The 25,069-nt window shown below is 40.7% G+C and overlaps 1 protein-coding gene across 1 annotated transcript; it reads right to left on the bottom strand.

Moving 5' to 3' along the window:
* Positions 1–320: 320 nt before the first annotated feature.
* On the bottom strand, positions 321–21,895 carry BZIP17 (Basic-leucine zipper (bZIP) transcription factor family protein). Its single transcript, XM_089138939.1, has 2 exons — positions 20,010–21,895; positions 321–1,562 (listed from the first exon to the last, which is right to left on the bottom strand). The coding sequence occupies exons 1-2, from the start codon at positions 21,811–21,813 to the stop codon at positions 1,120–1,122; spliced, it is 2,247 nt and encodes a 748-aa protein (XP_088995065.1). The 5' UTR covers positions 21,814–21,895; the 3' UTR covers positions 321–1,119.
* Between the last annotated feature and the right edge of the window lie 3,174 nt (positions 21,896–25,069).

Genomic DNA, 25,069 nt, shown 5'->3' with positions numbered 1-25,069 from the left:
AGCATGATATATCATGTTGTTTATTGGTCTTCAAAAAGACAAGTCTCTCCTACAATGGTTTATGTATTTTGCTCAAAACTCCGCAGTAGATTATAAGAAGGCTGTAACAATGATAGACACTAAAAGTCTATGTAATATTATTTCTTTTTTCGTATAAAAAAAAAAAAAAAAAAAAAACAAGTCTCTCTCTCCCAAATGGATGCAATAATTGATACTAGAACGGTGCAATATCGGGCAAAATAGTGAACAAATTGTACCTACTACAATGTCTTAGACTCCAGCTTGAGGGGAAGTATGGGCAAGTATGGATTGGATCTCGTATTCTTAGGGGGTTATATGGTGTTAACTCCAGTACTTAAAAAGGAGATTTGCTCAAGTATTATATTTTGATTTTATTGTGATTTGTTTCCTCTCTCTTACAGCCTCGATTTGGCAGCTCTTCCTATGTTTTTTTCTATATGACAACTTCTCTCCCAAGGAGAATATGGGAAAGTTCGGGTACTTTACCCTTCCATAGCTCAACATCACTAATCCTTCGAGTTCTTTGCCTATGTGGTTATTTGAAATTCAACCAATCCTGTCTCTAACATGAACCAATTTAAAATGCTTCTCTAGTTTAGAGAAAGTATCTCTTAATGACCAAAAAGCATCTCTTAATGGGCAAGGCATGATAAAAAAGATAAATAAGGCTCAGAGATAAATAGCCCCAACAAGCAAGTCCACTAATAAGGCACGGGCAACCTCATGAACACTAATCGTACATTAACAAGAAAGATCTAGGGCAATCTAAAAGGTCAACAGAAAGAATTTGGAGACAGATTTGTAGTTAAAAGTGAGTAATTTAAGGATTAATCTTGGTTACTCGCCCCAGTTGAATGAGTTTTCTAACAGTCATTGCAACCAAGGATTGAAAACATCACCAGTGCCACTTAACTGAAGTCCAGAGGGACTTTTGGAACATGAGGCTAATAATAAAATAGTGAACAGTAGTAGCAGCTACTTTGTCATGTGCTATCATATACAAACAGACGTCAAATTATCAAAAAGATTAATTCAATATAGATAACCTGCTTACCAAACAACAAAAATAATTCAATATAGATAACCTAATAACTATTTTCAAGTAGTTACCAGATGAGTACCAGATCCTTTGAGAGGAAGCACACACGAATAAGTAACATACTTGACACTGTCCAGAAGAACCACAACGAAAATCCGAGAGAGGGACTTTGAGGTGATTACTCCTCCATCACCATCATCACCGGTCTCTCTAGGATCAACTAGCACAGATACAATCAATGGAGAAACAGAGTTATTGCCTTGGAAGTTTTCACCATTCGGGTTTCTCCCAAAATGTTCTCCAGTTTTGTTTTCTGATTTAGCAAGGGGAATAGAAACATGATCCAGGATCCGTCTGTGCTTCCTCTTAACAGAATTAGAAGAATTCTCTGTAGTAGCATTGGGAACTGTAGTTGCAGGTACAATAGCACCCGCATTGACAGAAGTTGGAGAGACATTGAACTGAAAGACTTCAGTACAAACACCAGAACTCAATACGGGTCCTGCACCAAGGAATTGAGAAGAAAATAAATAAACTACCATTCTTGTCAACATTTGAGTATCTGGACCTTGCAAAATAAACATAATACTACATGTTATTTTCAGATACCCAGTAAGTGGAGGGCCAAGGCTAAGAGAAGACTGGCTGCCCAGCACCTAGGCCACTACCCAGCAGCACAACAATAGGTGGATGCATCCCATGGTTTTTTATCAACTCGTAATTTTCAAGGGGGAAGGGACGGTAGTAAATCCAGCCCAACCATAGGGTAGTCTTGTCCATCTTTATCTTCCAGATTAAGTAAGTCCTTTATTTAAAATAGGAACCCATGATTGGGTTCCAATAAGTCCTTGTCAGGATCCACATATAAGACCCAAGTCAATGCTGTTTTCCTTTTGTAGTGGGTTATAAGGCGTTGCTAAAGCACTCAGAGTGGCATTGCTGCCCACATAAACCCACCCACCCATCCCACCCCCCCAAAAAAAAAAAATAATAATAAATAAATAAATTGGAGGGCCAATATAACTGCAATTTATTTATTAAATTTCGCTTTTGCATTGCTGTTGGTTATGTCCTGTCTGAAGATCTCGAAAGGAGAGTTGACCATTTGTCGAATAAAATTCCTAAATTCTAGGATGAAGACTACAAGGTGCCTAGGTTCAGAGCTATCGCCTTCACTGACTGTGAAATCAGTCTATATCCACCAGCCTCCACTAACTCAGGTAACAGAGAACTAGCCCATCCCCCTACTTTTGCCCTTCAAATTCTCTTTCTTCTAATCCCAATAAGCGCCATTCAAACGCTAACTTCTGTCCCAGAACTGAGAATACTACCCTCATAATTCTCCTATATTTCATGCCCATGATTCCTATTCCCTAAGCTGACTCTGATCCCATCACCAGCACGTAGGTCCATCACCATCAACCTACATTTGATCACCATTACAGACCTCCATTAACCCTAAAACTGCAACTTGTCATCATCTCACGACAGACACCAGGAATTGACCTTTTTTTAAAGCAATCAAGACATGAGCAAGATCTCACTGAAACTTAAAAATCAAAACCCAATACAAACTATCCAATCCATACTCTCAGAAAACAAAACCCAATATAAAAAATCCAATTCATGCTCTGTTTATCAGATTTTGAGAGGAACCTCAAAATCGAAAACCTTAACCACGTAACCAGCAGTAACTAAAAGAAGAATTAACCTTCTAAGTTGTGAGAACAACCTCCAGCCTCCTTGATTTTCTATTCTGCAATCTTCAAAACCAACTTCACCTTGACAACTGAAGGCAAAACCCCTTTACCCAAAACCTTGAAAAAACCAAACAGGGTAACATCAATCATAGGTGAATTCCCTGGGTTGCCTTATCCATCGTCTCTTGCGGAATCATCACCAGAGCTTGTCAATGTTGATGATTGGGCAATCTTGTTGCACAACTTGTGAAAGTAATGCATACCCACCTTACCAAAGTAACCTGGATGGTGTGGTGACGCATACCTCCAGCATTACCATGGCCACCTGGATGCTTCCTGTGCTTGCCTATTCTATGACCAGCAGAGACGCAGCCGCTCTTCTTCCTGCTCGCTCCTCCGATCAAATGGCGTAGCAAGACGAGCCACCAGCGATTGACCTTCATCCATCAAAAGTATCCTAATACCCATCCCTCTATCCCCTTAAAGTTTCAGACCAATCTTCAGACTCCAACCCCTTTTCCTTGCCATCCATAAAAACCTTCAACCTCCTCCTGCATTTTAATCCAATTCAGCCCAAGCTTGCAGCAGACCCAGATTCTACGTTATCTAACAGCACTCACTTGATGTCTTTTTCTAATTTGACCATCACAGCCCTTGCAATGCCCTAAACAATTGGATTTGAACTGGGCACTGCTGGTTGCATTTTGGGACCAGAACTTGGTCTTTTTGGTCCTTGATTGGCCTTCGATTTGAGGTTACATTAGAGTGGTATCAAAGCTATGGATGGATCAACTTCAAAGGTTTAACTAAAATGTTCTGGAAGTTTAAATAATGCTCTGATGCAAAGCTTCAGCAGAAGATAATAAATCAGCAACTTGCCTTGGCTGAGATTAAAGCCACTATGACTGACATAGCTGGCATACTCACTATCCCAGAAGATCCTATCAGGGGCAGCAACACATCCCCTCCTCAAAATCAATGTATACTCCCGGATCCATATTCCTAATAAGAATAGGAATGGGGGTGGACCACAGTGATTCCAATACAAGATTCCATATACAACAGCATGGCTCAAGAACCCGTAAGATCTCATGAGATATCTAGCTTTTTGAAAAAAACACGGTAAAACCTAGTGTAAGTCACCAAAAAGAGAGCATAACTCGGCCAAGATCTCAACTGAGTTGACATTTTGGTTTGATACAGATCTCAGCACAAGATTTTGGTTCGATCAAGATCTCATCTTAAGATTTTGGTTTGACCAAGATCATGAACAGAACCAGCCTATTAAAAGATACCCTACTCGAAGAAACATCTTTAATTGATCTAACGGAGAGCAGGGAGGTCTCAACCAGGAGATATATTTGCTTGCTGCCAACATAATTCACCTGTGCTCACCTATATAATTTTGTCTCCACAACCCTAGTCTTGGCAACATGGATTTTCAATTATTCTATAACTGGATCTCCTCCCTAGATGCTTACTTTTGACTTGTATGACTTGCAAGAGGACCAAAAACTAAGGTTTGTTTAGAACCAAGCTAGTTGGCCCTACAAGAGGTCAGTGAAGGACAACAGCAGAAAAGCTACAGTACCATGGAAAAGCCCCAGTTAACAAGTCAGACATGAGACATGACCTGGGTAAGAAATAGCTGGACACTACAAGGCCAAAATACAGCAACTCCATTCCCTTAAGGAAGCTAACGTGATTGTCACATACTATTTTTAATATGAAAATTCAATACAAGTATAACATTGGGACTAGACTAGAGTTATTGGAATCATTAGAGAGAGTGGTGAGTGGATTGGAGCCGAATGTCAAGGATGCCACACTTGTCATAGAAGATATTATTATTACACTAATTTATAAGAGATTGGGATTTGAAAATACATAGATTGAAATTTGAATACTCAGCTAATGTTTGAGATTTGAATATTTTTCTAGGCTAAGTATTTTCAAAAGGCCTGTCATAGATAGCTGATCGGATGGCTATGCATGTAAGGAACACAACAGCCTAGGAAATGCAAGGTTTAGTAAATTATCATATTATTTAAAATGTTGTTCAAACATCAAATATTTAATATGTAATTATCTTGGGGGAAGTGAACAATGGCTCAATTATGAGAGCTTACTAATGCTCCATGCCACTATACAAAATTCGATCGAAACATGCAAAATTCTGATCGAAATTTCGCACTTTTGGAACCTCGAAAAGAAACTTTGGGTGACCAAAAAAATCCAAAGTTTCGATCGAAACCGTCAAAATTTCGTCGAAACCTCGAAAACTGGTTCAACCCAACTGTACCAGCTAGTTCAGGAGAAAAAAAATACCCAAATTTCATGGAAAACATGGGAAATTTCGTGGAAACTAGGGACTTTTTCTTACAAGTTCTTATAGTTTTCCCAATTTTTTTTTTATCTTTTTGTTTCTTTCATGTTTCCCCAAATACCATGACAAATATCCCCTCCATCAGGAATTCCCTATTCAAATTGCATATTCCCTTAGATAGGTTATCTTAGGCATATTGATGACTAAACTTATAAAATTGTCGTTGTTGATTAGGACAACCATAGGAATAAAATGTCATGGGATGTATATGTTCGTTGGTTGGAGAAGAGGATGTTACAGACACAGTACTACTCAGCTGATGGGATAGATCCATGGGGCACTCTTCTTAGCACTGAGTTGTACTTTCCATTATTCTCAGTTACTTTGTATTTGATGTTTTGTACTTAGAAGTTATATATTGAATGTTTTTTACTTAAGTAGTTAAGTTTATAGTGTACTTCTCGGACAACTCTACATGATGTTATGTACATTGAATGGCATATCTACATTGATTTTTTTAGCAAAATGCATATGCCAATGTGTTCTTTATACTCTAATTAGCTTAAATGCAGATTCTCACCCTAAAATAATCCCTAAAACCTATCGAAACTTGATGTTGATACACACCAAACTGTGTAATTGTCTCAATTATCCAAACTTAAAGAAGTCAGTGTACTTGCATTATATAAATCGACAATGATCTTAGAGTTGGAGAGAGAGAAGGGGATCAATGGATGTCAACCCAATCATCCTCGACCACTAGGCAAAGAAGGTCCATTAAGAGCATGTGATGTGAATCAGGATCTAGGCTCATGTGATGTGAACCAAGATCTAGGCTTTAGTAAATTGATGCACGCCCTAGGTCTAAATCCACCCTCAGAATCCTCTTCAAGTGAGTCAGCAGTCTTCTAGGATTTGTAATACCCTATGATTGAGGGGCTTGGGCTGGAAAGAGAGTTTTAGGGTTGGGAATGTGATGGGGTTAGATTCGGCTAGGGTTTAGAAGTTAGGGTTTTGGATCCCAAGTCTAATCCTCTGCAGTAATTTTATTTTCAGAATTAAATTCTAAGTCTAGGGTTTTGAAAATTAGGGTTTCTTAAGATTCTAGGATTTCCAGGGTTTGCACTAGGGTTAGGGTTAAAGTCGAGTGTCTCTTAGGGTTGAGGGAAGGAGAACCTAGAAAGGCTTAGGTCAGGGTTTATTACTTGCTGTTTAGTCAATTCTCAAAACATTCTTACCAGACAACAGTATATGCTCAATTATGACCTAGGTTTAATGGTTTTGACTTCCAAACCTTGGGATATGAATAGGGAAGTCTAGGGTTAAGTGAGGGAAGGTTTTAAGGTTTGGCCATGTTAGATTTAGATCTGAAATTTGAAGAAAATAATTTTGTTTTATCAGAATTTTAGTTTGTAGAATTATTCTTTGAGCTAGCGTTTGAAATAGGTTTCCGACTTGGCTTAGGACTCTTGGTTAGGGTTTGGAAAGGATGTAGCAAAGGTGTAGGGGAAGAAAAACTTAAAGGCTTTATGGTTTGGTTGAGGGGTCTGGAAGTTATGAGAGTTTTAGTGATACTAGGATTAGGGTTATACTAGGGTTTGCATTGGTTTGATTGGGCTGAAATTGGGAGAATAGGTCAGGGGAATGATATTCCTAAAGATTGGGATAGATTTAACAGTTGGATTGTCGTAGCTTGAATTTTAGGTTTAAGAAAAAGTCTGAAGCGTAAAAAATACAAAAAAGAATAGAAAAAGGATGATAGAGGTGTTAGGTTATGGTTTTAGGGTGGCCTTAAGGTTGAAGAAAAATTAAACTAAGAAAAAAACTAACTTGAAATCCACTTAAGGAATCCAATTTGAATTAGAATTCCCTATTACAAGTCAATAACTTTAATAAAACAATTAAACTCCTATTCAAAAGTAAATTGCAAAATAAGCAACCAACTTTCAGAAGGAACCCTACTTGAAAATTGGATTCCAACTGAGCACTCTAACTTGGGCATGGATTCTCACTCCAACAAGGACTCTTTCATAGTTCATCAAGGATCCAAACTATTATTATAAAATAAATGTAGATCTAGAATCCTTGAAAAGAGTGGATTCTAAGGAAATGCCTCTCTAATTAAGTCTCCCACCCAGACTGAGACTCTTCAATAACTTGACCAAACAAACCCAAACTCAACATAGAAGTAGATATGGACTCCTTATAGTAATCTGGATCTGACCAGCCCTACTAGGTCTCCAAAAAAGGGGTAAAATGACCAAATACCTCTGGACAGAATTTGTCCAGCACCTTGGTGGGCCAATGGGTGGCCCAAATCTCGATGGACTTTATGTGGGCTGGGCCAGGTTACATCAAGGGGGAAGGGAGTCTAAGTCCTAAAGGGGTTTGGTATTGTTCAAGGGAAATTTAGGGTTGGAATCTCCAGAAATTGCTGCAAGGTAGGAGGAAGAAGAGGAAGAAGAGAAAGGGAATGAGAATCCATAGGATCATAGTTCATTGAAGTTAACTGTTTGGTTACCCTGATCCTACGAACCAGTTTGTCTTGGAAATTATCATATGATTATATGAGTCAAGGGTTTTTTATACTCAAGGTCAATTTGGAGGAATCCATGGATTTCACTTCAAAACATGAAATGCTAGTAATTCCAATTTTCAGGCAAAATTCAGAACTCCACGTGATTCTTGATTACAACGTGAATCATTTAATAATTATTAAAAGATCAGATTCATGATTTAACCGATTTGAAACATGGAATCACATAACCAAATGCAATTTAGGAGAATGGGATAAAAATTGAAAGAAATTTATATTTTGTTTCTTACGATAATCTCTTCAAGAGCCAATAATTTTGGATGGGTGTATTGGGAGATATCTTAATTTTTTGAAGGGAAAACACAGTGACAATACAAGGATAGGAAGATTAGAGTTTGGTTGGTCCGTTTGGACTGAAATTGGGATCGAAGGTCACTAGGATTGGAGGGATGATGTTCCTAAAGTTTGGGATAGATTTAACGGTTAGATGGTGTCGATCTGACCTTGAACTTAAGGTTTCTAGAGAAGTCTGAAAATTCAAGAAAAATAGAAAAGAAGGTGATATGAAAAGGGGAATAAAGTGTAGGCAACCAAATACTTTGATAGAGCCTTGAGGATGGAATACGCCTGAAGATAGAGACCGAAGGCTATATCCTATGCAGCCACAGTCAAGAGTCTAAGCTTGATTTCACTTAGGACCTTTCTAGGCTTTAGATCTGCAAACCGTCAGGACCCCGTTTTCTTATGGTGACAGAATTAAATTTCACTATGCAACAACTGTAATGCTACATCCATTAAAATCTGATGCCATGAACGAAGCTTACATAAACACTGAATTGAAATACTGCTGCTATCAACTCAAAACAGAAAAACTACAAAGAAATAATTCTCAAAATTCTACCCGACAGACCTGCTCTCCCCAGCAAGCTCAGCTTGCTTTCCACTCCATTCTTTTCTCCCTCCCCCACACTTTTTACATTCCGTTCTTATGTACCCACAATCCTAACAAACTCTCATCTATCCAATCATTCCCTACCACATGGTGTATCTTCTCATGCCTCTGCCTCAGCGTGGTTGTGGGTGGTGCCCAATACTAATCTGCCATTTGTCATTTGAAAAGGTTGGATTGGCTCTGATATTTGCTGCTGATGATCCGATGCTTCCCCTTCTATTCCTCCGTTTGTATACTCGGGTTACCAGGGGCTTATCAACACTCCCTCCTTTAAGTCTCAACTTGTCCTCAAGGTGGAATTCTGGAAATTCCTTGTGCAGTCCCAAGAATTCCTCCCAGGTGTTCTCACATGAAGGTAAGGTCTTCCATTTTATCAACACTTCAGGGGCACCGTGAGGGGAGTAACGAATATCCACCAATTCCTCCGGAGTGAGCTGTAATTCCCCATCCTCAGTTAAACATGGTGGGAGTGGCTGAGTGTTGATGTTGGTTCCCCTAACTTTCTTCAATTTTGAGACATGGAAAACTGGATGCACTTCAGAACCGGGTGGTAGACTGAGCTTGTAAGCTACGGGGCCAATTTGAGCTGCAATCTGATAGGGGATGTAGTAACTATGGATGAGCTCTTCATTAGGCCTCTTGGCCAATCGTTTGAACCGATACGGCTAGAGCTTGAGAAATACCTCTTCCCCTACTTGGTAGGAAACCTCTCTGCGATGCTGATTTGAAGAAGCTCTCATTCGGTCTTGTGCAACTTGCAAGTTGTGTTTCAGCTCCTCTAAAAGGCTATCACGTTCCCGAAGATAAACATCAACCTCATCCACCTTGGAGGAGTCTCCCTCCCACCTGAGTAGTGTTGGGGGTGCACGTCCATAAACAATTCGAAACGGGGTTAACTTGGTGGCTGAATGGTATATGGTATTATACCAATATTCCGCCCATGAAGCCATGTAGTCCAGTTACGGGGCTGCCTAGCACAGAAATAGCGAAGATAGATTTCCAAACTGCGGTTAACCACTTCGGTTTGGCTGTCCGATTGGGGGTGGTAGGCACTGCTGAACCTGAGTTTTGTAACTGCTAGGTTGAACAGCTCCCCCCAAAAGTTGCTTGTGAAGACTCAATCTCTATCGGAAACATGCAATCGAACTATCTCCTTGCTGAAGACGACAGCAATATCCTTAGCTGTGTATGGATGAGTGAGTGGGATGAAATGACCATACTTAGAGAGCCGATAAACCACCACTAAAACAGTGTCCCCTCCACGAGTTCTTGGCAGCCCACCAATGAAATCCATGCTAATGTCCTCCCATATTTGATCTGGGATGGGTAAAGGCTGAAGCAATCCCTCTAGTTTCATTGATTGATGCAAACTCCTTTGGCATGTGTCGCAGCCAGCAACAAATTCTTTAACAGCCCCTTTCATACCTACCCAATACACCACAGCAGCCAACCTTTTATAAGTACACAGGTATCCCAAATGTCCTTCAAACAGTGAAGCGTGAAATTCAGCCAAAAGTTTAGGGATAAACTTCGAGTTTTCAGGAATTACCAATCTCCCTTTATAGAAAAGAGTCCCATTCTTCAGTTGATAATTTGGAAATTCTGTCGAGCCACCCAACAGTGACTGAACCATACCTTTGTATCGCTGATAAGTACGAATTTCCTCTTCTAAACCTTCCCCTTCTTCCCAAACTGCTGCTGTCAGATTGAAGAGTTGCACTTCCTCTTCTATACAGCGCGACAATGCATCTGTGCCTTGTTCTCACAACCGGGCCTGTAAATGATTTTGAAGTTAAATCCCAACAACTTCATGATCCACTTCTGCTGATTTGCTGCCATTAATCTCTGATCCATCAAGTATTTCAAGCTTCTTTGATCAGTGCACACTTTCAAATGTCTCCCCAACAGGTAATGTCGCCACTTTTGTACTGCCAATACCACTGCCATCAATTCTTTTTCGTAAACTGACTTGGCACGGGCTCGTGGTGAGAGCATTTGGCTCCAGTAAGAAATGGGATGGCCCTCTTGCATCAACACAGCTCCTAAGCCTAATCTAAATGCATATGTTTCCACTACAAATTCTTTAGAGAAATCAGCCAAAGCCAACACCGGAATAGTAGTCATTGCTAATTGTAGAGCTTCAAATGTTGTAGTGGCAGTAGTTTCCGAATGGAAAGCATCTTTTCTCAATAAATTCGTAAGGGGAGCGGCAATCTTCCTGTAGTCTAACGAATCTTCGATAGTACCCTGTTAGCCCCAGAAAAGAACATTTCTTCTTGTTCACCGCCAACTTATGTTGTACTAGCAAGCTGAAAACAACCTGAAGATGCTGCAAATGTGCTTCCATGGTCCTACTAAACACCAAAATGTCATCAAAAAACACCAACACAAATTTTCTCAACCCGGAATACCTCATTCACAAAGCGCCTGAAAGGCGGCCAGAGCATTTGATAGCCCAAATGGCATTACGAGGAACTCATAATGGCCATCGTGAGTCCGAAATGCTGTCTTTTCTGTACCCTTCCGCCACTCGAATCTGATGGTAACCTAACTTGAGATCTAGTTTGCTGAATATTTTTGCACCTCCTAGCTCATCGAGCAATTCATCTATTGCAGGTATAGGGAACTTGTCTGGTATGGACAGCTTGTTGAGTGCGCGATAATCCACACAAAATCGCCAGCTGCCATCTTTCTTTCATGCCAGTAAACCAAGGCTGGAATAAGGACTTATGTTTGGCCTTATTAATCCTACTCCCAACATCTCACCAACCAGCCTTTCTACGTCGTTCTTCTGAGAGTGTGGATAATGATAAGGCCTGATGTTTATCGGGTTACTTCCTCAACCAAATGAATTGAGTGATCGTGTATTCACTGAGGAGGTAATCCAATGGGACTAGCAACTAGGGTCCCGTATTCTCTCAGTAACCTTTGCATTCCTTCATTATAGTGGGTACTTGTGGGCCTTGTGGCTGAGTTGTCATTCATAAGCTTCAGCCAAAACCCTTCTCCTCTAAGCATGAATAGTCCTCCATGTCTAGCACCAAGTAGGGGTGTAAACGGACCGGATTCAGATCGGATAGTGGTATATCCATATCCGCATCCTATTATATTCGGACGGATTCAGATAATATCCTATCGGTTTTCGGACGGATTCTGTCGGATTCGAATGATAATCGGATAGTTATTTTCTTAAGTAGATTCTTCTAAACAAACATGAATATAGATTGAATACAAATTTTTGACTACCTGTTTTCATATTTACCTTTTGTGTGGGCTAGGTTTGAAATTTATGAATTTAACAACTTTGGTAGCTATTTTAGTAGAAAATTTAGAAAAATAATCACATATCATAGGTAAAATTTATAAAAACAAGAATAATAAATCTAAATAAGTAACTTAATCGGATAATTTTATCGGACGGATAATATTCGGTAAGAAAGGGGTATACCATATCCGCATCCTATTAATAATCGGACGGATTCGGATACCCCTAAGCGGATGCGAATTCGAAAGCGGATTTCGGTTATCCATTTACACCCCTAGCACCAAGTGACTTCCAACCTGAGCAGTGAAGGATCCCCATTCAATTTCACCTATTGCCCATCCCATTTGAACTGCAGGGTTTGAGTCCTCTGATTATTGCAGATGTCGCCCAGAAACAATAGCCACTCAACTCCCAGAATTACATCCACGCTGCCGACTTCTAATGGAAGTAGATTTTGTAAAAAAATGACCCCTTCAATTTCGATTGGAATCCCGCAACATATCCCCTGCCCTTTCACACTTTTCCCATCTCCCAGTACCACATGGAATGGCCTCACCCCCTTCTATTTCAACCCCAGTGGTTCCACCAATTTTTGGGAGATAAAAGTTGTGTATAGCACTACAATCCACCAAAACCACCACCGCAAACGCCTCAATTCAAGCTCTGAACTTCATATTGCAGGATGAATCGAACCTTGCCAGTGAACTATGAGAGAGTTCTACTCCCATCAGTTCGTCTTCAACCCTTATCCCTTTGCTCTACGATCACCCAATCTGTCTCTTCATTTTCCTCGGTCTCATCTCCTTCGAGGAGGAACATAACTTCCAATTGCTTAAATGGGCATTGATGCCTTATTGAGTATGGTGCGTCGCACAAGAAATTGACTCCCTTGTCCATCTTCACCTTCATCTCCTTTGGCGTCAACCATCTAGATCGATTGTTGCTGCCGGCAGGAGTTGAAGTCGCCGCATTCAATGAGGACGAAGCAGCAGAAGAGTTCAAAACCCCTGTCACCCCCTTGTCATTTCGCCCATTAATAGTTAGGTTAATTCCGGTTTGGTTCAAGGGACCTGGGTTGTTATTGGTTTGTGGTCCACCTAACACGCTACTGCTAATACTCACCCCTCGTTCGACTGAGCCAAATCCCCAATGCATTATGGGCTGCCCACTTGACATTTTTTTTGACCCATGGAGCGCCACATTCTTCGCCTCTATGAATTGGGCCCAATCCATAATTTGGGCTAATGTCTTGGGCTCAAATAACCGAACTTCAGCCCTAATTTCCTTCCCAAGACCAGACATAAACACTCCTTTTAACCACTCTTCTTCTTGCACTCCACCGGCAGACGCAAGAAGTTCGAACTGGCTTCGATACTCCGTGACAGTGGTGCTCTGCCGTTGGTCCATCAACGCCTCCTGAGGAGACTTCGCCTACGGTGATGCAAACCAACGATGCAGTTCCCCTTGAGTTCTTGCCCACGATTGAAAAGGGCTCGGCCGTTCCCTAAACTGAACCCATCCTAACGCTGGACCCTCGAAGCAAATGAGTGTTGCATGCAGCTTTCGTCTTCGCTCAGCCCTTGTATCCCGAAGTAATGCTCCACCCTACTTGTGTGAAATCCCACAGCAACCCTAATCCAGAAATCTATGTGGTAGGTCCGAAGACCCGAAGTCAAGGTAAAAGACAGCTGTGGACCCTCTCTGTTGAACCCATTGGCTCTGACCTAGAACCAATGGAGATTGATAGTGAAGATCCCTTTATGGAAACCTTGTATGATTTTAAGAGATGTAGCCTAATTGACGATGGACTCGGGAAGTGGACCTTGAGTACAGTGTTGACACCTTCGGAAGTTCCTATAAAGTTAGGTAAGACCCTTTCCAAGGTTGATGAAGAACCCAGGTGAAGCTTGAGGCTATTGGATACCAAAATTCAACAGTTTTGACCTTAATCGATCCCTTTGGTCGATCCAATCGACCAAGGCAACCAACCAAAGCATCCCTCGGGGCAAAATTGACTATTTTGGAAAATTTTAGGTTTTGGGAGCCCTATATCTTCAAACCTCAATCTAATTCATACCACTTTGCCTCTAAGCCTCTAGAGAACATGAGAAGAACCCTAGAGCCTCCTCCTCAAGCCCAAGGTTGATTCCAAGCATCCAAGCAAAGTTCCTCTATTGATCTTCTTCTAAAAGGTTAGTATTCGCTTTTATTCTCTTTTGATCTATTATCTCTATTGTTTCTACTCTTTGTTTTGATTGTGAGGAAAGGTCTTATACTACTGTAATGACCTAATCTCAACCCATTCACTCTATTCTCTCCGTAGACAATATGGTGTGATTTCGATGTTTTAACCTAGTATGAGACCATGATCTATTCTTCCTGTAGTTATTTGATTCTAATCTATGTTAGATCTATCCCTAGGTTGTTTTCTATGCATGATCTACTATTTTCTTATCTTTAGAATGAATCCCCATTCATTCTAGTCTTTCCGTGCAAATTCGTGGATCAAGCCTATTAGGTGATTTATTAGATTTCTATTCCAATGACCTTGTTTGATGTTTAGATCATAGATAGTCTCTATATGTTATTTTAGAATTTTCCTATTAATTTCAGAGTGTTCCAATGTCATTCGAAGAGTTTCTAACCAAAGTTGGAAGTTACTGTCCGCACACAGTAGCTTTGGTCAATCCCTTTGGTGGATCCAATCGACCAAAGGGTGCCAGGACAGCAACTTTGCCCTGTTTTAACTCCGTTTCGTCTCCAATCATTAGGGTGTGTTCCTTATGTTCTATACATGTTTGTTTAGGGTTATTTTGGTGATTTTGGACTTGCTCTTTGATCTCTTACTTGGAGTTTACGAAGTTGACTATGAGGTGAATACGTTCACTCACAATTGAGATTATTGCATTCTATATGTTGTTAGATCTCCTTTGAATATGATAGCCACTGCCTTAGATTCTTTTCTATATTGTTCTACTTCTAAAATTACAATAGGCTATTCATGATGTGATTTACATATTTGAATTGAATATGAATGATGGGATTTGTGAGTTAGACTTTGTTATGATATTTATGGAATCATTATGTGATGTGATTGCCTAAGTTGTGATTGGGGAATGGGGAATACCCTTTTGGCGTTTCTGTCATTGGACACCAATGGAGGTGGTATGGGACACTTTCCTATGGTGCCCCTTGGCGCTTTCCCTAATTACTGGTTGACATACCTAAGACATGTATAGAGGTGTTTGGCTAGGATACCTTGTCATATCTAACCCTATCGAAAAGGGTATTGAGACCGAGTGACTCGTGGCAGCAATGGAGATTCCTCAAAAGACATGCATCAGAGCCATGAGAGGACGTAAATCACATTGTGGGGGCCATTCATTGGTAGGGTCGCACATAATAAGTTTAAGCTCGTGGGTGCTCAAGAAGGCGAGAAGCATGAGGGGTCACGAGAGCTTCCCGTTTATTATATGTGGATGATCAATAGGGTTAAGAGTCTATGTAGCCGGGAAGGAGACGATGACTCTATAGGGAAAGATACCGGAAAGGATCGCGGGAAGTGAGGAATGGACATATCAGACCCTAAAGTAGATGTGACTCAGTAGATGATTTGCATTGGGCTAAGTTTAACCCTGACACACACCAATACTCATACCAATGGTGGTGAGCGATAGTGCTAACCTAAACCCCAGCCATGGAATGTCCGAGAAGGATGCCTTGACCCAACTACCGCAGAGAACCCACTAGACAGGAAAGGTTAAGGGAGAGTTATTTGAAACCTACCCAAAGGAGTATGGTGATTTATCTTAATGCGTGTCTGCCAATAGAGACCAGCATATATAGAGTTACACGCATACTTGCATATTATTTCATATCATTTGCATTTATGCCTTGTTCATGTTCTTGAGATTGTGACTATTGTAATTGTTAATTGTGTTCAAACTGCTTGCTGAGTTCTTTTGAGTTCTCCCTTCAGGGGGCATGTTTTCTTTAGATTGTGTTGTAGGTACTGATGACTACGAGATCCCTAACTACGAGGCCACGACGTGTGACTCGTATGGTTTCTAAGATTTTGGCAACTATGAGCAATACAGTGAAGCATACCCGTATGATGACGGAGCGTACCAGAATTAGCCGGATCTTGAAGCTTTAATATTCCGTATTGGAGCCGAAGACATCTGAGTCTAGACTTTGTTTGATGGACATAGATACTCATTTTGTTTAGCTTTAGATTGATTCTTAGTTCCTTTATTGTTCTCAGTTGGGATTCATTAAAGATTCAATCTACTTTCCGCATTAATTTTTTAGTTTATTTCCGCTATACTCTTTACTCTGATATTCTTTTGTGATCCTTCTGAGATTCATACTTGATTGTTTCTTAATTTACTTAAATACAATGATTTGTTCTTGCTTTTCATTATATTATTGTGCTATGTGGGATATGATCGCCCTAAACTTGATCTTTGGGTCTGTGGATCACACCTCCGGGCATTCCAGATAGGGTACCGGCTGGAGGGATGTGACAACTTGTCCACCCGTTTGGGTCCTCACCTTTGAAAACAAGTAGTTCAAGGTACCTTGGGCAGAAATCACGACTGGCTATCGTTGTTGGTCACCGCTGCCCTTCTCAGAGGTTGTCCCCAACAGCAGTCTGCATGCTTTCCCCCCTTCTCCCACTCATAATCTCTGGTGAATTTTACTCCATCTCCACTGCTTTGCCCCTCGCCAGGTACGTTCTCAGTTCACTCACAAAAGCTAAATGGCTTTGCTTGACTCTGTCTAGCTTGGAGTCTATTTCAGACATTTGATCCTGTAGCTCTTTTATGCTCGATTCTAGAACTTCGACTCTTGATTCCATCTTGCTCCTAACCATCCCTTGGATGACGCCCTCTGATACCAAGTTGTTAGGACCCTGTTTTCTTATTGAGACAATAAAATTTCAGTAGGCAACAACTGTAATGCTACTTCCATTAAAATCTGATTGCCATTAACGAAGCTTACATAAACACTGATTGAAATACTGTTGCTATCAACTCAAAACAGCATAACTACAAAGAAATAATTCTCAAAATCCTACCCAAGAGACCCTGCTCTCCACTCCATTCTTTTCTCCCTCCCCCACACATTCCACATTCCCTTTCTTATGTACCCACAATCCTAACAAACTCACACTCTCTCCAATCATTCCCTGCCACATGTATCTTCTACATGCCTCTGCCTCAGCGTGTTTGTGGGTGCTGCCCAATACTAATCTGCCATTTGTCATTTGCTGGTTGGATTGGCTCTGATATTTGTTGGCGATGATCTGATGCTTCCCCCCTATTCCTCCATTTGTATACTCGAGTTACCAGGGGCTTATCACAAACTAATTGATGGAACCAAATTACTAATTATTGGATCTTCAAACTAAGTGCTCAAAGGGAAGCTTTCATTCGATATTCAACTTTTTTATCTAATCTAATCAATGGGGTGGCTTATTTATAGCCTTACATAAGAGTCCTACTGAAATTAGGATTTAGAAACTGATTTAAACTAGGAAAACAGAAACAAACCTACCTATACTGAGTTAAACTCTTAAAACTAAAATAAAACATAAGAAAAGAAAGCAGAATTCACACTAACTAAAGCAATTAATTAAACTATCTTTGTACTCGACCTAAATGGTGGAACTTTTGTGCCCACAGAATAGCCCTATGACCACAAACATATATTAAAGAAAGGCCACAAAACCCATACCTATCAACCCTGAATTGATTTCAAAGGAAAATAGGCTAAGTCGGTGCTGGATCTGCATCAGAATACCTAAACAAAATAAAAACCATAAGGGGGGATAGAAGGTATCGACCATGACGGCAGATTTAGGCACCGTTTGTTTGCTGGAATAAATGTGGGGTGGGAAAAAAGGGATGCGAACAAACTTTTTCACGAAATCTCAAAAGTGTAGCTTGTTTGGTTCACTGGGTGGGAAAGTTGGCAGACAAACTTCCTTAAATTAAGAAAACTTGTCTACTGAGGTGGCATGATAACTTTCCAACCCCATTCTTTTTCAAAACCCCACAAAATAGGTGGGATTTTGTGGAGAAGTGTGGAAAACAACAAAGTGGAACCCACATTTAACACTATTCCAAAAAATCGCTTCCTTTCTTTCCTTCCTTCCTTTTCCTTCACCCCCATTACATTGGGGCCCACATGTTTATTTTTTCCCCCTTTTTTCCCACCCCACCTTTGCAAACAAACAGTGACTCAGATTGCAAAAGGGCTTAATAGTATTGGTGTGGGACCAAGGAGTGAACTGATGTTTCAAGTGATTCTAACAGTCCATAAATTTTAAAAGTTAGTTGAGGGAAATTATGAGTCTGGAGTCAAAACTGAGCATTAACAGTCCATGAAATCTGCAGTTGCAGGTTTATTGTTTTGAGGTAATCAATGGCATTTCAGGCTGGTCTGGTGGCTGGTTGCAGTTTTGGGGTTGGCAACAAGTAGGGATTGATTGGGACTCTTTTGAATCCAAAAAATCAAAATAAAGGGAATGAGAGAGGAGGGAGTATACTAAACTTGATGGAATTGGCAGTACTTCAATGAAGGAGGTGATGTCTAAGGATAGCAGACAGAATCCACAACCTAATGGTTAAGTAACCTGAAATACCAAGAGACTTTAGTCCACCTAGGACTTGAAACACCTGGATCCTAGCTGCTTGGACTTTAAAAACAAAGTAACCACTGAAATGAACTTAAACACCAGAAAGGAGAAAACCCAAGCGAAAGCTGAATCACATAAACTGGAACTCCATGTTTTATTCTTCCATCAAAAGAGTATTCACAAAATGGCTAACACCCTTACAACTTGGAAAGGAAAAAGGAAAGGAATTCCTTTAAAAGACCAAGACAAGACTATCTAAAACTCAATGACTCGATGTGTAGGGGTGTGACAAACTGAACTCCTACGAAAGGCTTGACAGCCTAACAAACTCTTAAAGTAACTTAACTGACCAACAACTCTTAATGGGAATCCTCAACCCAAGTTGTGGGCTGTTACAGAGCTTTAAATTACTGAAAATAAATGAACTAAAAGGACAATTATGCCCCTAATGAAAAATTGCATAGAGTCACAAGTTTGCCACCGACAAGTTTACCATAGCCAAGCGAAATTACTAATGCCGGGGGGGGGGGGGGGGAATCTGAGTATAAAGAAAATACTAATGACTTGTAGTGCTGCTGGGCAGCAACCCTAGCTGATGGTATAGCAAACTTAGGGGCTTCAATTGGACGTCAAAGAGCTGACAGCTACGCACCAAATCCAAAAGCTCTAATTAGTGGCTAGATCTACATCAGGGTTACTCAGTTATGGTGACTTGGCTTAACTTATGGCCCTTGGAGGTTGTCATACCTGTATTTCATATCATCCTCTTTGAACGTCTTCTTCTTTGCATACATCAAAGGGATAAACCCCTTAATCCCATGTAAATAGTGGCACTTACTTGCAACCAGATCTAACATGCAGCACACTGGAAGAGACCTATTCTTTGGACCTCTAGGCCCCATGATAACATGTCTGACACATGATAATATAGGGTTTCAAAAATCCAGTAAAAGGAATGATGCATCGTACTATTTGGAGTACAGCATATGTGCATGGACTAATCAGGGAATACATGGTAATACATTTGTGGGGGTTATGAAATTGACATGTGACCTATTCAAACTGTTTAACTATCAATCTGGGGGTTTAAAATTGCCACATTATCCTACCACGTGGAAGAATTGGGGATCCTCCATCAGGAAGCTTCTCTTTAATCAACCATGAAAAGGAAAAGACAGAAAGATCATCAAAACTTCAATAGAATCCAAGACTACAAAACTAAACAAGAGGTGACACAGGATCCAGATAAATAAATCTGAGAATCTGCATAGATGGGATCAATTACTCTATCAAAAATCTTCGAGTATAAACAGCCAATAATTACATAAAGCAAGAATGGTTACTGGTCACATTATAACACTCTGCAGTGCCTAAAACAGGGATTGACATATCTTTTAGAGTACCATCAAGCTGTGGTACAGGTCTTAGAAGCTACTAATGAACATCATGCATGCCAAGAACCACCAGCATTATCAAAATAAATATATGACTTGCATAAACAATGTAGATACAGGCTATAACCATTACCTGCAAGGCCTTCCCGGAACCATTGCTGCAGCGATCCATCAACACTATTTAACTTTGAATTATCCTTGTAAGGATTTCTAGATCCAGGAGCAAGAGCTCTTTGGCGATCATTTTGGTTCCTGTACATGCTAGGATGTCTTTCAGCATTCCTTCCAGCTTGAGAAACACCAAGTGCAGAAGGCAATTTGCCAGCAATTGCCAACCCAGTTTCTTTAGCTTCACCAGCTGAAGTTGCAGTTGCTTTGTCCCTTAATCTAGTAGCAGCATGAGTCGATTTCATGGCTTTCTCACTAGCCAGAACAGATTGAATTATCAAGTTTCCATCGATCTTCACAAGCTTGTCATTTCTTGGAACAAAGAGTGATGCAGTAAGAGGCTCGCTAGCATTCCTTGTAGGCAAATGCCGTGATTCTCCTTTGTTCTGATTTACTTCTGATTCTACCCGTTCAGGCCTGTCCCTCTTATAACGTGCACATTCGCTGTCAACTCCAGTAAGACACTTCTCAGTACCCAATCCTACTCCTATATTGTGATCAGACTCATTACCACGTCCAGTAACCGTTAAAACCCTCCCATGCTGATTAACATAAACCCCTTTGTTAGAAAACTGTAATCCATTGCTCACTACTCCTTCATTTACTCCATATCTAACGTTTACTAAAGGAACCAGAAATCCAAACAGAAACATGAAAAACAACACAACACCCAGAAGACTGATACTAGCAACCTTCTTAGTTTTAGTCTCAACCTTCTTACTCTCAGTTTTCTTAACCTTGGTCGTGGATTGGTGTGGTTTCAGTTTTGGAATAGGAACCAACGGAACTTGAGACGCTTGTGATTTCACAGGGAACGGAGCATAAGGAAGCCAACCGTAAGCCATAGGAGCCATTGGTGGAGGTGGATAAATTCTGGGAGGTGGCGGACATATGCCTCCACCGTTTAATTGCTGCCGTAAGCTGGCATTTTCAGCCATGAAATACGATATCTTACCATTCAAATCTGTAATTGTAGAATGCATGGACCTTATCTTTTCTTCAAGCTCCTCAACGTAATGCTTCTTTCTCTGCCGAGAGAGCTGTGCGCTCTCCCTGTTCCTCATCAACCTGGCCCTTTTCTTCTCCTCTTCTTCATCCAGTGAACCACTAGAGCACACAGAGTTTGCATTCTCAGACTTATGGAACTTACTACTTCTAGGGTCAGTGCTGCAATCCTCCTTGGCTTTCTTCCTTTTCGCCAAGTACCCGTTTGCAATTCCGTCCGACTTAATCTTCTGATCAACAAAAATGTCCGAAGTGCTATTTGTTGAATTAGGAGACGATGAAACACACCTAGATTGACCTGCATTGCAACAACCAGAATCTGGCGACAACGCATTCGAACCCTTCAGGACATCAAAACCCGACTCACAGCCAGCAGATTCTTCAGAGGAAGCGGCACCAGACAATCCTCTATTGCAGCTAGCCGTTTCTGGGGAGGGAGAATTCAAAATCGCAGCGACATCAAATCCCTCAGTAAAGGAAGAAACTCCCGATCCATCACTAGCCTTGGAATTCTCATATGAATGAGAATCAGACCGATCTCCGATTAAAAAAATTTCGTTCTCAGGGGATAGAAATAGATCATCGAAATCGAAGTCAATGTCAGCAAGATCACCATCGAACCCTAGATGATTCTCGGCGAAACCTGCCGATAAGTTGAGATCGTCATTTAAATAATCGTGATCGAGAGCCGGATGAGGGAGAAATCCGTCATCAGTGGACGAAATAGGGATTGGTGGCTCGGTTTCAAGGTAACGACCATCCATGGCTGGGTGTTTCCAGCTTCCCGATCAGAGAAGGGTTTTATTGTCTTAACGGGAAACCAGAAAGAGTTAAGGGCGTAGGACTTTGAAAGTTGGTAAACTGAAGACCCGTTCTGGTGGACACGTGTCTAAATCTTGGCATCCCGTGCTTGCGTCGGGAAACTTCTTCGAGAAATTTCGTTGACTTGTTGGAGTCGCTTATACGGGTCGCGTTCGCGACGCAGAGCCATCATCAAACTATTGTATTGTAAAGTGTAGTCGGTGCTATGCGTTTGGTCTGTTGCTCTCAGCCGACTGATTTTGCTTATGTTAGTTGCCAAGCTTGTTGGAATTTATTAATATGATTAATAATTTAAATATCCAAGGGCAATATTGGAAATTCACTATTAGGGCAGTTACAAAATAGGGTTATATATTTTAGTAACCACCGCATTAGTGAGTAAGTGTGTGATTCATTCGCATGAGATTTATCTCTGAGAAACGGCGGCTCCATCTCTCTCTTCCTCTCTCTTAGAATCGCAGGCTTGGAAATTTTTTCCTTTCCTTGCTTTTGATCTTCATTCCATTAATCCACGGCATTTGGGTTGTGGATATCATTCCCTTTCCTAGTGATTGTGGAATCTCCCCGGTAAAGCTTTGGTGGTGGAACGAGAATATGGATCTAGACTTCCGCTGCGAATACTTCATGAAAAGGGAAAGCGAATCCAGGTAAGGAATCTTTCCCGTCAATTAAACAATATTGATATATATGGAGTATTACCAACATTGGTATCAGAGCCATTGGTTCCCATGTTTTTTTGTTCCTCTCCATTGTTTATTTTAATTGTATGGATCCAATGGGAGGATTAAGGGTTTAATAAGAAACCCATGGGAGAATTGATAGGGTTTGTGGAAACCCTTATTTTGGTTCGGATCCAAGTGGGAGATCCTTGTGTATTTCCCTAACGAAGATTTGCATGAATTGATAATCCATGATGATAATTTTTTGTTTAAAATTTATTGTTGGATTTTTTTCATGTGTTTTTGGATGATTTTTTGAGTGAAAAAACATGTTTTACCGTTTTTTGGAAAAATTTCGTTCATGAAAAATCCAGAAAAAACGCCGTTTTCTGGTCACAGAATGCTAGACGGAATTTCCGTCTGGGCATAAAAGGCAAATGGAATTCCGTCTGGGCAGAGCAGCAGTCCGTCTGGGAGATGGATTTTTTTAGATATTGGTCTGTCCAGTTCAGAATGTGTTTCTAACTTATTGGACATCAATGACCCGACAATCTGTGTGATGTTTGGGCATTAAGGGCCTAGTGGGAGCTAATGAGGTAGAAGTGTTCTGTGTGAACCACCTCATAGCTTTAACATGATTGCATGTTTTATTTTAATAAAACTTTTTTTTATTTTGGGTCTATCAATCATGTTTCTTGCACAGAATGAAACTAGTGTATAAGTCTATGTGGGTTTGCATGAGAATTTGATTGAATGTTTGTTAGCATCTCTTTTGGTTTAAATGCTTATCCCATATGTTGACTATGCTAGTGTGATTTGTTGTCGCTTGAGTTGTGTTTTATGCTAGAATAGTTGAACTCATCCTAGTATGTAATGTCTCTAGAATAAATGGCTACTACCAAGAGCATTGTTGCTAACTTCGCGAAAGGAGATAAACCGAATAAGAGGTATTATGACCTTTGGCACCGAAAGGTGCAGTATCTCCTAGAAGAACAGAACATGCTGGAAATCGTAAACTAGACCATATCCCCACTTGAGGAAGGTACCACTGCACAGTATTGCAGGAACCTTGAGCTTTACAATGCCTGAAAGAGGAAAGACCGGGTAGCCAGGATTACAATCCTGAGCTCCATGAGGGATGACCTGATGCTTTGTTATGAGAAGCATAGGACTACAAAGTCTTTGTGGGAGGCTGTGAAGTTCCAGTATGGAGGGACTTCCACCACAAGAGGCCGCCAGCTCGGACTCACCTTTGACGGTTATAAGATGCGCCAGGTTCACACCATGAGGCAGCATATAACCATCATGTCTAACATGATTAGTGAGTTGAGCGCATGTGGGCGCCAAAAGACTGATGAGGAGCAAGTCTCCGCAGTCATTAGGTCATTGCCAAATACTTGGGAGCATATGAAGATCTTCTTGACTCATGTTGATGAGGTCAAGACATTTGATCAAGCTGCCAAGCACCTTGAGTTAGAGGAGGATCTGATGTTGGCCGATGTCCCTCACACTGAAGTAGTTGCTCTTTGAAGCAAGCACTAGTAAGGGTGCGAGGCTTCAAGCGCAAGAAGGAGAGAGCTCAACCTCGAGAGGTCTAGGCAAAGTAACGAGAGGTGGGAACAGAAACAAGAGTGGTTTATGAGACATGGTTTTAGAGTTGTATTTGAAAACAATTCTTTGGTTTTGTATCCCGGGTGATGCGGTTTATGGTTATGGTTTTCTTCTGAATGGTTTCACTGTATTGGATACAATTGATTATTCATTTAATTCTAGTAGTGCTTTTGTTTGCCAAGATACTGTGTGTATTGATTATAATTTGTGGCATACTAGACTAAAACATATTGGCTTAGATAGGATGAACAGATTGGCAAGAGAAGGTCTCTTAGGCCAAGGTTCACTATCTGATTTGCCAACCTGTGAGTCATGTCTAGCAGGAAAAGCAACTAGAAAAGGCTTTGAGAGCCTCTCTTCCTTTAGAACTTATCCATTCAGATGTGTGTGGACCCATGAATGTGCATACTAGAAAAGGACAGGTTTATTTCATCACATTCATAGATGACTATACACGGTATGGTCACATTTATCTAATTTTTCATAAGTCAGAAGCTCTGGAATGTTTTAAGAAATTCATGAGCTTAGTTGAGAATCAGTTAGATAAAAATATTAAAACTCTTAGAACGGATAGAGGTAGAGAGTATCTCTCCGATATGTTCAAAGGGTTATGTGATGAAAAGGGGATATCTAGACAACTTACTATTCCGGGGACTCCACAAAGAAAATGGGGTTGCTTGAGAGGAGGAATAGAACCTTGCTAGACATGGTGAGATCCATGATGGCGCAGGCAAATCTACCCATCTCTTATTGGGGAGATGCTTTGCTGACTGCAGCCTACATCCTCAACAGAGTTCCAACCAAATCGGTTCCTTCCACACCATATGAGTTGTGGATCGGAAGGAAGCCAGATTTGAGTTACTTGCGCGCATGGGGATGCGCAGCATATGTTCACTCTACTTCTCACCAATATGGAAAGCTTGGACCC

Source organism: Hakea prostrata, chromosome 10, assembly GCF_041222555.1.
Source record: "Hakea prostrata isolate BN-2017 chromosome 10, UWA_Hpros_2, whole genome shotgun sequence".
NCBI classification, from domain to species: domain Eukaryota; kingdom Viridiplantae; phylum Streptophyta; class Magnoliopsida; order Proteales; family Proteaceae; genus Hakea; species Hakea prostrata.
Note: the sequence above shows the minus strand (reverse complement) of the source record. Positions and strands in the feature narration are given on the sequence as shown.

What these genes read in the sequence shown, in the direction of transcription:
- BZIP17 (XM_089138939.1), bottom strand. Translation starts at nt 21,813, where the DNA reads ATGGATGGTCGTTACCTTGAAACCGAGCCACCAATCCCTATTTCGTCC. An exon ending in GTTCCGGGAAGGCCTTGCAG is followed by an intron (nt 1,563 to 20,009) that starts GTAATGGTTATA and finishes TCCTTGGTGCAG; the next exon opens with GACCCGTATTGAGTTCTGGT.